The following is a 17,930-nucleotide window of genomic DNA, read 5'->3' as shown; positions in this document are numbered from 1 at the left end:
GAGCACCAGACAGCCAAGCATGCAGCACCACAGCCAGCGACTTTACCCGAGGGTGATAACTCAGAGCTGGGGTTAGTAAGCTCCGGAGGCCCCCGGCTGCAGCTGGATAGAGGCGCCTCCAGTGGGTTAGCGACCAGGTCAGACGAAGAAGCTGCGCTCTCAACAGAGTCGCCCTTCACATTGACGTCCTCACCCTTCCTACTATCAAAGCCATCGTCGCCATGGCAACCCTCTTCTCCATCATCCAACATATCTGTGGATTATTAGTAAGACAGGACAAGGTGAGAGGGGGGAAAAAAAAAAAAAGGTTAAATAGCAAGGAAAGTTGTTAGTTTTAGAAAAGTCAGTTTAGCAACATGTGGTAGGTGTGTCTGTCATGAGCAGGCCCAAAAAGATAATTCAAGATGCCAAAACAGAAAGTCTGCTGGTTTGATTTAACAGTGCATTTTAGGATAGTTTCCTATTTTTCTTACTCAGCCCCCGAAACCAGAAATTTGGTGGGCATGCATCACGAGGGGACCCGCAAAAAAAGTCTCAGGATGCCAAGTTTGATAACTCGCCATATAACAAGAAACTCTTCCTGACAATGAAAAGAGACAAACAATAACAGCGTTTTCCATTTGTTTTGTTTTTTTTCTCTTCTCTTCTTAATTTGCTTTCTGCGATTTGGAGCGTGCTTGCAAGTGGCTGGGGCTTAATTAAAGGCGCTGGAGTTGGAAAGTTTCTTTGCGGGCAGAAAGACGAAGGGTGGAGGGTGTTAGGTTGAGTTGCATTGAAAGAGAGAGAGAGCGAGTGAGAGAGAGCGAGAGAGGCTAGGATTAGGCGTTCTGCTCGGCAGGCCTTGTGTAACGCAGCCCACAGCACTTCTCTTCCTCGTCTCGTCCTCGTTCGTTTTCTTCTTCTTCCCGGTTCCATTTTTAATGAGATCAACAATTAGTGTGATTCAGAGATATTGAAGGAGCAACTTGTACTTCTCTTTTTTTGCTACGTATGCATTTGACTCAAACAAAAAAAAGTCATTTGTGAAGTGTTTTGAACATTTGATTTTACCAGACTAAAAAAATTGCCGTACTAGGTTCATCTTGTTTTTTCTTTTTCAATTAACACTCTGATGAAGGCGGAAGAACCCGCCGAAACATGTCAGGTAAATGAACCTAAAAACAATTTGTTTGATATAGAAGAACCAGTGAAGTAAAGAAATTGCCTTTGAAAGAAATACACACTGTAAGGTAAATGAAAAGAATAATAAATAATAAATCTGCCTTTGATATATAGAACATTGACCACAAAACTGGAGCTCATTGTTCCCCTAAACAGGCTTTTAAACTTTAGGAACAAAACACAAGTTGGCGCAAGTTTATGAAATGATAAAAAAGATTTGAAGTAGGTCAAACGTCAAAATACTTTTGAACAAAAGCCACGCTGCCCTTGATCTGTCCATCATCTTGCATAAACATTTCCTAACAACAGAGGGCTTATCGTTAACGCGTCAGACGCAAACGAGAACGGCAAAGGCTTTGATAACGCTAATTTTCATAATAACCCATCATTTGTAGGAAAATGGAAAGCAGCGGGGAGCGTGAACGCTAAAGTTTCACAGACCCGACGGGTCGGCTATTAGCCGGGTTGGCTATACGGAGCCTGAACTGGGGTCTTAGTGTGTTGTGTTGATTAACAATTACCGGGTGATCCAAACCCATGGTCAGTGCAAAATGACATTTTGTTTTTCCTCTGAGGATTAGCGGAACCCCTTGAGAGAGCGTAATGGCGATGTGTGCTTGCTAATGCGTGTGCTAACCTGCAGCAAGGCTTGGAAACTTTCCGCCCTTCAAAGTGCTGCCGGCCGACACGTCCAGGTTCATGTCGGACATCTTGACTCCGGATCGAGCCTCTGCGATCAGTTGCCTGGCTCGTTCACGCAGCTGCCGCCGCCGCTCGGCATCATGTTCCTACGCGATAAAAAAAAAACGTTTTTAATCAAATGATGTCAGAATTACCGCCTCAGGCAATCAACCATATTTTATGGGGCAAAATTGATCTCGATGAGACGGACAACAAGGACAACATCTCTTCCTGGAAGACCTAATCAAAATGAACACATGTAGCGTACACAAACACACACAATAAATACACGTGCGGTATTGAGCCGTCGTCATCGGCCTTATGTCAGAAATGCCATCTTTGGCGGCGATTCAATCTGATTTAACTGATAACATGCGCACACAAGTGTATACACACACACACACACACACACACACACACACAGTGTGAGAGCAAACACTTAAATGGCAGGTAAATAATGACCATCCTGACAAGCACACATCAGCGCTCACTTCATTGGTGTCTGTTTGTAAATGGCGGTAATATGATGCAAAGGCAAAAAAAAAACATTTACCACAATACATTTCACAAATGTCGTGTAAGTGCCGCAACCTCCAGAAGTTAGTTACTCTCTTCGTAACTTCTCCCTCCCTGTGGTTTCCTCTTAATCAGGCTTCTCCATATTGAAGCAGGTTTTTTTTCCTCCTCATTTTTTAAGGTGCCCGCTTATTCAAGCGGGACTCCTATTTATCCATTAACAAAACAAGCAGCGCCACGCTAATGAGCTACATCTCTCCATTTCCATGTCAATTGTTTGTTTGTAGCCATTGTCGGTGCCGGGGACAATGGGGCTGTATTGTCAAGGCAGGCAACTTTAATGCACTCTCTGAGAGGGTGTATGCGTGTGTGTGCCCAAGGGGATGCCCAAAGGGAGATGGGAACAGACCTTTAAAGAGATAATGACACACACACACATTAGGGAAATGGGGTGGGGTGGGGGGGGGCACAAACAATTAAAAGTGAGAGAAGATAATCACTATTGTAAAAAAAAAAAAAAAAAAAGTTGACAGTGTGGAAGGAGCCTGCCACAAAAATAAAATAAATGACATGAAATGAATAAATGACAATCAATTTAACATTCCAGTAACGTATTAAGTAATAAAGTGAAAACGTTTCTACAGTAAGTGACATACAAAATCAGCTCTGTGGCATTCCACAAGGCTCAATGTTAGGTCACCTATTTTTTTTTTATTAGCAAGCTTTTATTTCTACGCATTTTGACCGTTACCTGCGTCACATTACTGCCCGTTTTGTTACTTCCATTGAAAAGAAAGTAGACTAAACTTTTTGTTAGTATGCAAAAAAGGCTCCCTAAGCAGAGACAAAAGGCAAGCAAGAGCGGTACGACCAGTTCATGAATAAACATGACTCGTCTTTCTATTTCCCATTTTTGCATTGCCTTGCAAATATGACTGCCTCACTCTTTGGCTTGTTGTAATTATCTTGCATTTGACTATGTTTTCCATGCGGCTTTTATGAGTGTAATATGATAAAGGGCAATGTCGCAGGAAGGCGGCGGGCCTCCTGGCAATGGACTGATTGCAGATACGAACACAACCAGCAGGTTTGAGTGTAGCAATAAGCATATATAGCTCATGCGGCCCAAACACGATGTGGAAAAAAAAACACCACGTTCTATTTTTTGGCGAGCAATTCCGGGGGACACAAGATGGGGAAATTGACTGCGTCTGTCCAGGGGCAAGGATTAACGCTATGGAAAAATGCATGTGACCGGCACCAGCCGAGCTCAGTCAGCTATAAAGACACTGATTGCAAAATAAGAGAACACGTATCAGCGCAATATATTGCAAAGGACAAGGCGTTATCTCGGGTAAGACGTCCCCGGAAAACACTGATTCAATGAAGACAATGTTGCTTTGAACGCGTGTTTGTCATACCAACATGTATCGAAAGGTAGGAGTGCAATCCAATGTCAGTTGGATCTCATGATGGGATGGAATTTTCCAAAGAAACCAAAAGAACAACTTTTGATGTTTTCCCAGCATTTGACACAATAGCCACCATAAATGACCTCATGCACAAAGCAAAGCAGCCTCCGACTGATACGGTAAAAAAGGATGAGTAAACCCGGTGGTCGGTGGGAAGCGCAACTGTAAGAAAGGAAACACAGGGAGAAAGAGCCTTTTTGTAAATGGCAAGAGCGAGAACAATCGCGTCTGCCGTCGACCGCTGGGCACCTCCAGGGGGAAGACGGGCGAAACGCTTGAGTGCGAGACTGACACAGAGGGCTCCTCGGTGGGCTTGGCGTCTGGACGAGGGCCCCGCTCTGCTCTCTGCTCTGGAGGTTCTTTCTCTGGCTCATTTTTTTTAAGGTTTGTCGCCTTGCTTGCTCTTTTCCTGTGTGCGGAGGAGAGCATGCACGGCTGGCCGCGTACAGAGAGCTGGCGTGGGCACGCGGCGATGCCACACATCCACACACAATCGCTATCTGGAAGAAAAAAAGGGGGCTTGCCAACCTCCCAGATAGCCAGCCAGTCTGGCAGCCAGTCATGCAGGTCCAGACATTTGTCATGACAGGCTAATTCACGGTCGAGAGGTGCTTTAGGTCTCTATCTCGCCCGGCCACACGCACTGCAACGGCGCGCACGAACACACCGTTTACGACAACTTAATGATGAACAAATCACCAGACGATTCATTTTTTTCACTGCCAGCATTTTCTTGACTTTTTTTCCTGGCAAAGTTATGCATAAATGACACGTTTGTTTTAATGATGTAATTCCCGTCTTACGCTATATGAAATGTACGGATCCGCTTTTCTCTTAATGAAGGCGTGTTGTCTGTAGCAACACGGTACGGTGGCTCTTCTTTAATTCTTTATCAAATGCATTGATCGCCGTGGGCTCCGCCTCACACGCCCATTGATCCGCGCACTCTGTCTGGAGGCAGACGATAAGCCCCCCCCCCTCCCCCTTTTCTGTCCCCTCCTCACCCGCTCTTTTTCTCACCCCCTTTGGCGAAATCGGAAAAAGAAAATCTCGGAACATTTTTAGTGTACGTGAACGTTACATACTGGATATATGAGTCCATATAAAAGTTGTCACCACTGAGCTAGCTTAGTCGCATCATCGCCACTTCTTTCAAAGCACAGCGTCTGAGAAAGTTTGTTACAGGCTGCAAAGAGAAATGGACACCATCCAAAAGTAAAAACTGTATTCACCAGACAATTTAGCTTTGTAAACAGCCAAAGTGTGGAACTATGGTCTTGTGTGTCAGTGCCTAACAAAGAACATTTGTGCTGATGGACAGGTAGAACAGGATATGCACTTAAACACATCAGCCAGGCGAGTAATATGGGAAAGGTTTGCCCTTTAAACCCAAGGGACAACTGTCGTGGAGCAGGGGGGGGGGGGGGGGTAAATAAACGCAAGAAAACATCGGTTGAACTTTGTGGCTCGCACACGCAAACACGCGAGCTAACGCAAATATTGACCTTTGATTATAATTCATAAGACTAGAATTTAAAAAAACGTGACCAACAACTACACTTAAAATTTGACAGCTGAATCGCTTGTCAAGCTAACAAATATCAGCATAGTAGTATCGGAGCATTTTTACTGTATCGCATTCTGGCTCGTTGTGTATAAAAAAGCATCGGTAACACCACTTGTGTTCAAACATACAGTAGCTGTCATTCCAAAAAGAAAATGTGCGCCTGCCTGCTGATGTGTGTGCTTGTTCTGCTGACCTATGCTCTCCTCTCCCCTCCCGCAGTCCTTAATTGTAGCCCACAGTGACTGTTGCTTTCATGTAAGGTCACACGGGTCCACTCCTCTCGCTTTGCTTCCCCTGCGCTCACCAAAAAAACACTTTCTTTCTTGCAACCTCCATTTCCACCCTTTGTCTACGCTGACCTAAAAAAAAAAACCCATATCGGAACAGGCGAGTGACAGCAGAGGTGTCAAAATTCACGATTTGAGTGTTTTGAGTTACACGCGTGATTGCCGAATGAACTCGGCTTGTATCGCAAGGCAACACTGTACTTGCCCAGTTACTTTTAAATCATCATCGAGTGCCACCCCCCCCCCCCCCCACCAAAAGTGTTAAATTCATATTCATTTAGATTTTTTTTTTGGTGCCGTTCCACCGTTTGAGAAGTCATGTTATGCTAATTGCGTCATGTCCAGTTACTTTTTGTCCGCGGCGTCTTGTCTCGCTTGAGCTCGTCTTGTTCATTAGCAGACGAGAGGAGTAATTTCACAGCAGCATAGTCATGTTAATTGTCACTGTGATGACGACCGTGTAAGTGTGTACCTGTTCGCTGGATGTGCGCGCGTGTGTGTGTGTGTGTGTGTGTGTGTGTACGAGACGCACACACACATACACATTCCTCCGTGTTTTCCAGGTACGAGACTTCCCTGCTCACTGACTCGTTGAGATTCCTATAATTGGGTCCCGTTTGATTTTTGCCGACGTGAGACCCCCACCTCGCCGACACGCCTCCGCCGCGGAGGGGACGCCAGGGTCTCTGCTGCGCTGACCCCGGCGGCTCCCCCGCCATCGCTTGCACTCTGAACCCGACTCCGCTGCTTTTCCCGTCATTCCTTTTGTGGCCAAAACAAGAACCTTCCATCCTGCCTACCGAAATCATATTTTCCCTCGACCAGCTCTCAAGCGCAAGATGGAGGCTGTGTTGTTCTAAATCGTTAAAGTGACGGATTTTCTTTATCCTCTGCGAAGAATGACCAATATTACTGCTGAGGAGTTGTGATGAATTTTCTGTCTGCTCAAAGTGCAAACATATCGTCCAATAAATTCAAGCAAAACGTATGGCAACCGTCTGTGACGAAACCCGAAAAAATGGGAACACTTGGCATTTGTGTAAAACATGGCCTGCACTCCTTAACTCTGTTATCCCTTTCTTCTGCAAGTGCCCCCTTTCTTCCCCCCATCCTTCACCCTCCTCTTTTTGAAGCATCTGCCCCTAATGAAACTAAATAGTTGGCCTGGGAGTTCCTTTGCACCGTGTGTGTTGGAGTGTGCGGGGAGATGTGTCGTGGCCGAATCGGGCGAAGGAGAGATCAAAGACGCAAGTGTGTGGGTGTGTGTGTGTGTGTTAATGAGCAAGAGTAATGCAGGCCCGTTGCATCACAAGAGCCCGAGCAAGCCGAGAAGAAAGCGGTCGCACACACGCACTCGCATGCCTCGTGTTCATGTTTGACACAATCGCTTGCAGCACTTCAAGAGGGAAAACGTCAAATGTTTTATGTTCACCTTTCAGCTCCTCCTTGAGTCATGCAGCCGATTTAAACGACTGCGGCGGAGACCTTAAAAGGACCGACACCATCCTAAAAGTTTCCGAAAACATAACAGACGTTCGACTAATGTTAGCAGTCAACTGTGCACTTTTTCTTGTTTACTTTTATACCAGATTAGAGCTGAACGATTTTAGGAAGATTTCTTTTTTTACCTTTGCTTTTATTAAATATTTTGAAATATGTAGTTTATAAAAATAATAATAATTTGAAATATGAAAATGAGCTGTAAACATTTTTTAAAAGTTTGGCTAGCATTGCAGACCAATGCATTTATTTGTCCAATTATCAACTAATATCGACAAACGCGTGTAAACAATTTAAAAAGCGCAGATTGAGCCGTACATCAGCAACCCACGCAAGACGACGCCCCCCCTTTTTTCGTCTTAGCCACTTCCCGGGCCGGTTTAATTGAATTAAGTCTTACCTTATGCATGCTAAACAGCACGGCGGCTACTTAGAAGGAAGATGGTGAATCGGGTTGATAACACACACACACACACACACACACGTGCACATACGCACACTCACGCTAATCAAAAGAAGACATCGAGTAATCTAATCTGAATCACTGGCAATTATCAGCACGTTGGCCTCGGGGGCCCGTCGCCTTCCTTTGATCAATGCTTTCTATTAAAAAAAGTGTAAACAATTCAATAGGCGCATGGGTGGTGGGGCGCTCGAGGAGGGGGGGGGGGTTAGAGCAGAGTGGCTGCCCTTGCAAAGTCAGACAGCTGGTCGGCCATCTCGAAAGACGAGGCGGGCCGCCGCCGCACCTTCTTCTTCTTCCTCAAAGATGTGCGGCACAAGCGGCTTTGAATTAATTAGCTTTCCTTCCGTTGTGGACCTTGGAAGGTCCTTGAAAAAAGGCCGCTTGTTTGTTTCCTCTGGATTACGTGCATGTATTTGCATGGCTACAGTGGAGGAAATTCAAGGGCACGCGTTTCTCTTTGCGCACTCGCAGCTGCCGCCTTTCAGATATTTCATTACCAAAGCCGGCGTTTATATAAATGTCATTATTGTTCTCTCCCTTCAGAGTTTGACCACTGCGCTTTTGCCAGGTTAAGACTTTGAGGTTACCAATTACAGGACTTGCTTCGCTAAAACTTATGAAAGACTTGACTTTGTTTCTGTCAAACTCAATTTGACTTGAACTTGCCATTGGCAACTTTCTGTTGAAAGCAGAAAGTTGCACATATGTGACTTCTTCCTTATGCTAACTCCTCCTCGAGTGTATTAGGTTCAGTGGAGCGTGATGGCAATTTCGCCCTCAAATGTAACCCCCCTGACAGGTGTTGTTGCTGTGGGAAAAGAGTGGACGCACGTTTGGATGGCGTGTCACGATGATTCCGCGGGTAGGGGATGACCAAAGAGCGAGAGGACTGTTTAAGGGGGGGAAAAGTTGACATGACAGCTTTTGACACGGTCAAGAGAGTGTGAGCACAAGTTAATGAGCAGGAGGTCTCTCTCTTGGCTCAAGAGGACATTTTTGGACAAGAGGGTGCAGTGAAGAGAGTACTTTGGGTCTGTGCTACACGACACTACAGTAGACCCGCTTTTTTCTTTTTGCAGGCTTAGGAGATGAAAGCGAGACACATTTTAATTCAACTCACTCTGGGGAAAAAATGAACTCTTGACATCAGTTTCACTAACAGACGTCATGTGATGTGGTTGATATCGTACCAAAAATAAATAAATCCAAACTCACATCACAGACATTGGTGCCTCTGCCCGTTGTGGCGGCGACGCCCGCGTTGGGGACGCTCTTATTGCCGGCCTTCATGGCGGCGTCGCGGCGGGCCTGCTCCAGGAGCAGCCGGGCTCGCTCTTTCAGCTCCTCCTGGCGGGATAAGGTTTTCTGCGGGAAGGAGCAAGACCAGAGATGACATGACACACATTTGCTAAACTGAAAACAAAAGATTTAGATAAGGCACTGTTCAAATAAATGTGTCACAATGGTATGGATGATTGAATCAGTCCATTATTCAAATGAGTAATCAATAGCTTGATTGATCCAACTCGTGGTATGTTGTAGCCTGGTTACCTTCTCACTAGGAGGGCTGGAAACAGGGGCAGGTGCCGGTTCCTATAAAAGAGAAAACAAATGTGGAAGCTCTGTCTAAATGGATTTGGGCCATATTTAATTGATTGGATATCATTGGCATTGCGTAACTGTGTGTGTGTGTCAAAAGTGGGCCGGGCTGTGTCCTTCTCGCGAGGCGTTTAAATGCGGATATAAAATGGGGGTGTCATAGCTGTCAATGTGGGCTTCACCCCCGCCTGTCCTGTGACCTTTCCACTTGTAAACAGGAAGCATGAGGGGAGGGGACGATAGCAAAGCATTTAACGCGTTCCTGTGCGAGAGACGAGACGTGTGCTCGCAGCAAAAAAAAAAAAAAGCACAGCATCACCACGCCTGACTGGTCACAGGACCGACTGCCATCAAGCCAGGGGATGAGAAATGTAATGAAAAATATGATTACATGTCAAAGAAAGTGGGGGGGGGGGTCTTTCGGGCCGGCCCCGCGGCGTCTCGGAAAAGACAGGCAACGACTAATGCCGAGCGGGACAATTTCCGTACGGGGGTCATCTCGGAGAATGGCGTCGACGAGAAGCTTAGTGAGCGGGGAAATGAATGTTGGCGTCCTCGCAATGTCTCGTGACAAGACGAGACGACCGGAGTTTCAATCGAGGCGAAAGACGAGGGCGTCGGGATAAAATGACAAGGTATGGATGTGCTTATTACAAAGTTTGCAGCGATTAAATGTGTGTGCTTGACTGTCTTGCTTACAAAATGCGCAAAAGGTGCATCAGCAACTGTGTTTACCTGTTTGGTTAGCGCCTCCGTATGATTGACGGCCACGCCGGTGTCGGACACGGGCTCCGATTCGGAGTGACGCAGGCTGGCCCTCTTCTTTTTGATGAGGTCGGCGTCCCTGTTGTAGGAGAAGCCGAGTTTCTGATGAGTGGGCGAGAGAGAGGAGGGATGACCCCCCGTAGGGGTGACGGAGGAGCTCTGTTCTCCCGCGGCCTGGCTCCTTTGCTGCGGCCTTTCGGCATCCGACTTCTGCGGTAGGTCGGAAAGGTCCAAAGTTTTCGCTTTCAGGAGGTTGGACCCCGATGATGTCACGGCTGCCGGGAAAGGCGGCGAGGACGGCTGGGGCGCCGCTGTTTGCGAGGTGGGCGACGGCGCTGCGATTTCAACCTTCACCGGCGGGACTTCTGCGGTTTTGGAAACTTCAGATATGCCGTCGTGGACGGGCTGCGGCTGCACATCGTTGAGCTCGGCGTAGAACTTGTCCTGACCGATGGAGGCGTTGGTATCGGTCTCAAAGTCTCCCACCTTGTAGGTACTGCGACTGCTGTTGGCCTCGATCTGAACCACGTTGAGTTCCTCGCCCGAGAAGTGCGCCCGGATTTGGTAGAGGTAGGTCATCACCGTCAGCTTGTCTGGGATGGCCAGCAGCACCATGTCCGACGGCTCCAGAAGGCGGGAGATGCCCAGGCTGGCAAACACGTCGTACGCCTGGTGAGCAAAAAAAAAAAAAACAGCAGAGATCTGTTGAGTGATAGGCAAACGGTCGCGATAAAACCGCGACCATTTTTAGTACTCTCTTATTCCAGAACCAGTTTCAGGACACTCTCCGGGATTGTTAGCAACCATTTCCACAGGAGTTATTCAAAAACCAAACTGAGAAAGCGAAAATGGGGGTTCAACCACGTATTTGATTCCCACGCCGGGGTTGTGCAAGAGAGGCACCTTTTCGCAGGACTGCTGACAGGTCACATCAGGGATGGTTGTCCCAGATAAGAGACCGAGATACCCGGAGACAGAGCGCTTAATCCCACTCTGCGTGTGTACGTGTGTGTGTGTGTGTGTGTGTGTATCAATCCACCACATCAGCCTGCCCACGCTCTCCGTCACGCGTGTAATTGGTCTGATTAGAGTGTGATGAGAAAATACAGGTTTGATTATCAAGCACAACACACACACACACACACACACACACACACGCATGCACGCGCACACACACACATGGGTGCCAATCACACGCCCTCACATTAGCAGATAGACAGAGACAAGGAGAGACAGGATGAAAACCATTATCGCAGCCAATGACAGGTAAATAAATAGATTAGCGGCACACACACATACACACATGCACACACACACACACCATCTCCATTCCAACACAGCCGCACACGTATCGCAGCTTGTATCTAGCCCGCTGGATAGTGTTGATCTCATTCCAACCTGTTGCAGGCCTCCTTTGTCTCACTGCCGAACCTATCAAAGCTTTTTCTTTTTTTTTGGTGTCTTCACATCTCACTGAAAATGTACTTTTATTTAGTTCCTTCCTCCATCTCTGCAGCCGCACAGAAAGAAAGTGAAACCGATTTAAATCGATCTAAATGTGCAGCCTGAAGATCAAGTAAGTTGTTGGTTTTGCTATTTGGACGCATACCAACTGTTCGCTTTTGATCAATTTGCCTGCATGTTAATAGGTCATAAATGAGCCTGAGGGTGCATTTAACACAGACTTTCCTCCATTTACGAGCAATTATAACATCTTTTGTCGGCCGTCTTTCTTCCCCCCCCGTCCTATTGCATCATCGTCGATGCGGAGGCGAACAATGGCCGCCGAACATCTAAACTCAAAAGTGTGTGAAGAGAGAACAGAGAGAGCAGTTTGTGTGAGTGTGGAAGGTGTGAAAGGAGAGGAGAGGGTGGAAAGAAAGAAAATGAATATGGCGAAGCAGTGACCCTGATTGGGTTTCTAACGCGCATTGAAGGCAGCAAAGCGTGCTGCCATTGTTCCCATTGGCATTGAAAAGGAGCGACAAGTTTGAAAAAGAATGGAGGAGCGACGGCAAGCGAGGGGGAAAGAGAGAATGTGAGAGGTGTGCGAAGACCAACGGAGTTTTGTTTCAGCCTTTGACACGCACCGCGCTCTTTTTGACCTCTGTGTCACGCTTTATTCTTTGCAGAACTTCTCTCCTATCAGCCACTAAGGACCATTTGTGTGAAAAAAAAAAAGACTTCATTTTCACTCCGTAGCCTCTTACACGCACCGGCCATGTTAAGCCTTTTTTTTTTTTTTTTTTTTTTTTTGCGGGCTCGCTGCATTATCTTAACGAGGCAACTGTGCGAGGTTTCCAAATGGACACAAAATCAGGGCATCCATTTGGCGGACGCTCCTCCTCCATACTGATACGAGCGCGTTATGAAGCTTTTTCCCCATATGACAATGAGGGCGGAAAAGGACAACTATCTCCACTTGCTCACTTTCCATTAACCTGCCGACAATGCTTTGGGAGTAAATGTCAGCGTCGCCTGCCCCGGGCCGCTGTACCCTACACCCTCCCCCTTTGGTGACTGACAGCTATCTATCGCTGTCAATCATCAACACCCCCTTCCTTCCTCCTCCTCCTCTCCCGCTCACGACGCTTGGTACTATCAGATGGCGCGCCAAATGACTTCTCCTTGGCCCGGTCGCCTTTTCTCCATGCACTCAAAAAGATCCAATACATAGAACCCCCCCCCAAAAAAACATACATGACAATCACCCAGGCATATGCACAGATAACGCATCTTTTCTTCTTAAATATTTACTTCTGTTTTCCCCTCCCGCCGACTAAGCAGCCCCTGATATTGATTGTCCTTATCTGTCATAATTCAGCACAGTCTGAGCTCATTGCAATCACTGCACACAGATGGATGCTGAAAGGAGGCGGGTGGGTGGGAGGGCCGGGGGGGGGCACGTCTATCAACGGGCTGTGAAAAGGAGCAGATAGGTGCGCGTGCATTCAATACCTCCCCAATAATAACAACTCTTTGGCGGCGCGTTGGGCAACTCCGAAAACATTTCATTACGTTCTCTTTCGTCCTCCTTTGTACCGAATGAGGCTGATCGGTGTGATGCAAAATTCGAATTGGAGGATGCTGAACAATGGAAGTGAGGAAAGAGATACTTGACAATCAGATGGAAGTCAAGAAGTTAGCAGGCAATGTCGGCCAGCATAGGATGGTCACCCGGGCGACATCAAAGTGCTCGGACACAGCGCCGCAACAGCGACACCGCTGCGGCTATTCTTCGCCTATCGCCTTCCACGGCATATTCCCACATTACTTATATCTAGCCAATTTTCTTGGAGGCTACTCGAGGAGGCACCTGGAGCGGGGAGGGGCGTGTAGATATGGGATTGGCTCTCTGGCTGTGGTTATTGTCAACAGGCTAGCATTCATGCCTAACAGGGCCACCAGAGGTTATCGCCCAGCCAGAGTGTGTATGAGGAGAAGGAAATCAAGCTGCGGGAAGCCAACGCGTATCGCTCGCTGTAGCCCTCGGGGCCGGAGAGGGGACGGCTTGTGTGTGTGTGTGTGTGTAGATGGAGCGGCGCGGGGCAAGTGCGCATTTGTGTGTATGGAAAATGAAGGTGAACGTACGTGGCAAAAGAGCCAAGGGGAACGCGGTGATGCCAGTGAGTTTGCAACTCATAATGTGAAGGTGGAGATACGGTGAGGAGGAAAATACAGCGGGGCAAGAGGAAGAAAACGCTACGGCGGAATCTGAACATCAAACACGTTTGCTGACAAGCTGATAGAAGCCTGCATCAGACGACTGTGTTTTCACATCCATTTACTCGACCAGGGGGGGGTTGCTGGCTCTAATGAAAACGACCATAACACACACGCATTGTATTGAGGGATTAATGGCTGATGCGGAAATAAGGCCAATCGGGGATGTGGTGGTGAGGGAGCTAAGCGACGTGAAGGGCCCCGAGTGGCGGTGGGTGGTCGCCTCTTACCTTTTTGTTGTTTTCTTTAATATCCTGAGGATTGAGCGACTTGTAGTCTCTGGAAAAACAGCAGAGAGAGAGGGAGAGACAGTGTTTAAGTGTGTGTGTATATATGATATTAATATAAAATTATATTATATTAATGGAGACTCCCTCCCGAGTGGGAGATTCACGTCCAGACTGCAAATGAATGGTACTTGCGCAAAGCCTTCACTGGCTGGTTGCCAATTTGCTTTCAAAACACGAAAACTTCAAAACATGTCCTTACATGGCGTCGGGCCTAAAGTGATGCAGCAGTGCGCAGAAGGCCAGGCCGTTCCTCCAGGACGTGGTGAAATTGGTGATCTTCACGCCGCGGTAGTTGCGTGTCACCTCGCGGCACCAAGCCAGCAACGACTGGCTGGCGTTGGGCTTCCCACCCAGGATTGGGCTTGGGATCGGGCTAGGCTGGGAAAAAAAAAAAAAAGAATACTTTATTTTACTTGCATCAAACAGCGCTTGATGTTTTGTAAAATGAATCTACGGGCCTGTCATCATCTGCAGTTGAGTAATTCTGGAAACGCACTGCTGAAGATTTGACTCTGCAGCGCCTCCCCGTCAATTAGTTGCTATGAGCGAGGCGTCATGGACGTTTGTTCACAGAGAGGCGTGCAAGCGTGGATAATGTAAACATCTTATTAATTAGCTCCTCCTCTGAAGTCTTATCGAGGTGCAAAAGCTTTTCGTCGCGCTGTGACTTCTCCTCAAAAACTGGTTTTCTTAGACAGCGGGTAATTCAATTTTACACTTGTCGGGCTGTTAGGAGTGCTAAAATGTTAGTTAAAACACCTCATGTACAGTAAATAGGAGTTTTAATGTCAACAATTTGGTGATTTTTAATTGCTATGAAACTAGAACAACTTCATTGGATTATTTCAGAGTGTTTGTGTTATAAATTGTAAAAAATGACATCATTGATTAGACAAATGTGATGTTAACTGTACATGCCATAATGCAACTGGAGCTTGACAGAGGGACAGAGGAAAAAAGACCAGCGGTGGCAACCCGACTCCCTCTGTTGGCCGCTGCTTGCAACTGCAAGTGCGGTGTCTCCTTAAAGCTGATTAGATATCAATTTACAAAAAAAGCTAGGTGTCTTATTCGGAGTTTATGCCTATTGGACTTGACAATATCAACTTGCCTGAAATTAAAAATACGCTAGTGACAACTTCAAGTGCTTATTGTATATTATTTACAAATAATCTTTGCACACTCACATGGCAGCTTGAATGGAATTCCTCCATTTCAGAGTTGAAAATTCAAACACTACAAGATGAAAGACTGAATGGAGTCACTGCTAGCAATTCCTGACTTTTGTACCCTTTTTGTGTGTGTGTGTGTGTGTGTGTGTGTGTGTGTGTGTGTGTGTGTGTGTGTGGCTATCTGAGTGTGAGTAGTAAAAACCCCTTTAGGCATCTCAGTGCAAGGAGACAGTGGCGCTAGCCCGAAGGGGAGACACTTGACATTTCCTGCTCATCTTTAAAAGAGGGCCTTAACCTTTATCCCCTGGGACCTTCCACACAAGGTCAGCCTAAATAAATAAGAACCATAAAAAAACAACAAGCAAATAATAACACGGACGTCAAGTCCAGAAGAGGTAAGAGGGATGTAGTTACAGAAAATACGTCACCGAAGAATAGAACATTGTGTGTCGTTAGGTGGATAGGCAGGTATGTGTGTGTGTGTGTGTAGTGGTGTTCCTCCAGGCCTTTCCCCGTCCCCCTCTTTCAAGTGACGGTGAAAAAGTAGCCGTCTAATTGGAGCACTCTAATTACCTGGGATTATACACCAGGTCCTATTAAAGCAATTAGACGCACAGGCGAACCCCCCCCTGGCAGAAAACATTACACACTCGCACTTAAACACACACACACACACCAGTTGGGGAGGAAAAAAACAACAACAACAGGATTTATCAAATTAACATAAATATCAAAAGCAATGTCTCTAAAGTGATTATCGAGTCGATTTCAATTTTTCTGAGCAACATTTGAGTCGTTTGCACTCGCCGTATGGCCGTGAGACCGGATGTCGGCATAAAAGGCCTGGTGACGCCGATGTGATTCTCTCAAATGGGAATCCCGGATGGTTCCATTACATCGGGCCCTGATAAAGTGTTTACAAATGCATCAAAGGTTGGAAGAAAAAGCGTATCGGCTTGGACAGGAACAGGCCGCATTTCATTACGAGTGCGCGTGGAGTCAAAATGCATGTTGACTTACAGTTTGCCTGAAGGAAGGCGTGCATGTGTGTCTTTCACACACACACACACACACACACACACACACACACACAAACATGTAGCTAGCTAGGCTGCAGGGTAGGATTAGCGGCGAGGATTGCCTCGGCCCGCGAACATTCCGCATTAAAAAAGAAAAAAGGAAGAAAAAGCTTCATTACTATCAGCACCACATAACCTCCCCTCTGCCGCTATTAAACGGCAGCCTAACAGGCTGGGCGGGAAAATACAAGGAGGGCCGACAAGAGAATCCATTATTCCCCGCGCCGCAGTGTCAACAACATACACCAAACGGGGCAAAAAGAGAAGTAAATGGAGGCAGAGAGCGACCATGGGGGGGTGGGGGGTTGGTTAAGCTCCCAACAATACCTGAACCACAAGATAGGAGGAAACCTGGGAATGCGGTTTCCTGTTGGGGAAGATTATCGCAATTTTTGCAAAGACTTTAGCCAGAACCGAAGGAAAGGTTTGACTTTTTGTGACCAAAAATATCAGGTCATATTTTGGCACGAGCCATTGTACACAAAGACAGACTTTACCTGTGGAGCGTAAACTTAACCGGCCTCCACCCGGTGACGTAAGAACGCCGATACGATGGCAGGGAGGAGGAGGAGAAGAAAAGGCTGCCTGCCACCACTGCTACTGTGGGTCTTTCCAATCTCGCTTGCTTGAAAGCAGTGTGACAGATTTGAGGAGGTGTCGAATCTGCGACTCTTTAAAACTTGTAATCCGCTCAAACTGGAGCCTACGGCAACACGAGACGCGCGCTAACTCTACATACGTGAACGTGTCAATCTCGGACATGCGGCAAACACATACTAGAGTCGACAACTTCTGCGATATAATCCATTACATAATTGTAAACTCTCTCGAAATGCTACATTTGTCTAAATTTGTCTCGCTCTGCTCCTGACGTCTTCTCGTTAGAAAAACAAAGCCCGCAGAAGAAGAAGGAGGAGAATCGCCCGGCATCATTTTACCGCGCCTCTCGTTTCAAACGACGGAGTCTAATCAAAAGTTCAATTATGTAAATGGAATGTGGAGTGGATGGAACAATAGCGGGACTGGAACAGGAGAGGGGGGGGGGGGGGCGAATGTAGCGTGAAAAATAACACGCATATTAACATACAAAAGGTAATATCGCGTGACGCTCGGAATGAGGAAGGGCGCTCGGCGAGTGTGCGTGCGTAACTCAATTTAATCGCATGTCAAATTCATTTTTTTGATTATTTAATTTCATTTTTTTAAATAAAAAAATGAATTACATTACTTTTGATAAAAATAAATAAAAATTCACTTTTTATTAACAAATGATGTGACTCTCATATCTTACCAGACTTGTTTTTCAACATGTCACACAGACACACCGGAAAAAAGTATCCCAAGTTCTTCTCTGCATCCTTAAAGAAGCTTTGCCGCGATCTGTCATAAATCTATACAGCGCCATTAATCTCCTTTAACGGACATCTTTAACAAACAAATCGAGACGTGGGATGGATTCACAGATCGGCCACGCCGATAAGGCTGACGTTTATCAATTAATCGGAGCGCGGGTGGGCAAAACTCATTAAGGAGGTTAAGACACGCTCAAGTGTGTGTGTGTGTGTGTGCATGTGTAAGTAAGTCCTCCACAATCACACACACACGCACACACACACGTACACACACAGGGCGACCATTGTCCAGTGTGGAGT

General features: G+C 46.7%; 1 protein-coding gene across 4 annotated transcripts in view; it reads right to left on the bottom strand.

Moving 5' to 3' along the window:
- ehbp1 (EH domain binding protein 1) overlaps positions 1-17,930 on the bottom strand; it is a 63,683-nt gene that overhangs the window by 21,136 nt on the left and 24,617 nt on the right. For 2 of the 4 annotated variants that reach the window (XM_037271193.1, XM_037271194.1), the window contains 7 exons: positions 14,227-14,405; positions 13,968-14,016; positions 9,985-10,683; positions 9,202-9,243; positions 8,866-9,015; positions 1,799-1,949; positions 47-253 (listed from right to left, as the gene is read on the bottom strand). In XM_037271193.1, coding sequence (XP_037127088.1) covers positions 47-253; positions 1,799-1,949; positions 8,866-9,015; positions 9,202-9,243; positions 9,985-10,683; positions 13,968-14,016; positions 14,227-14,405 — 1,477 coding nt within the window. The remainder of the gene's footprint in view (positions 1-46; positions 254-1,798; positions 1,950-8,865; positions 9,016-9,201; positions 9,244-9,984; positions 10,684-13,967; positions 14,017-14,226; positions 14,406-17,930) is intronic. The other 2 variants (XM_037271197.1, XM_037271198.1) reach the window with 2 other exon arrangements.

The sequence above is a fragment of the Syngnathus acus genome, chromosome 15 (genome assembly GCF_901709675.1).
Source record: "Syngnathus acus chromosome 15, fSynAcu1.2, whole genome shotgun sequence".
NCBI classification, from domain to species: domain Eukaryota; kingdom Metazoa; phylum Chordata; class Actinopteri; order Syngnathiformes; family Syngnathidae; genus Syngnathus; species Syngnathus acus.
Note: the sequence above shows the minus strand (reverse complement) of the source record. Positions and strands in the feature narration are given on the sequence as shown.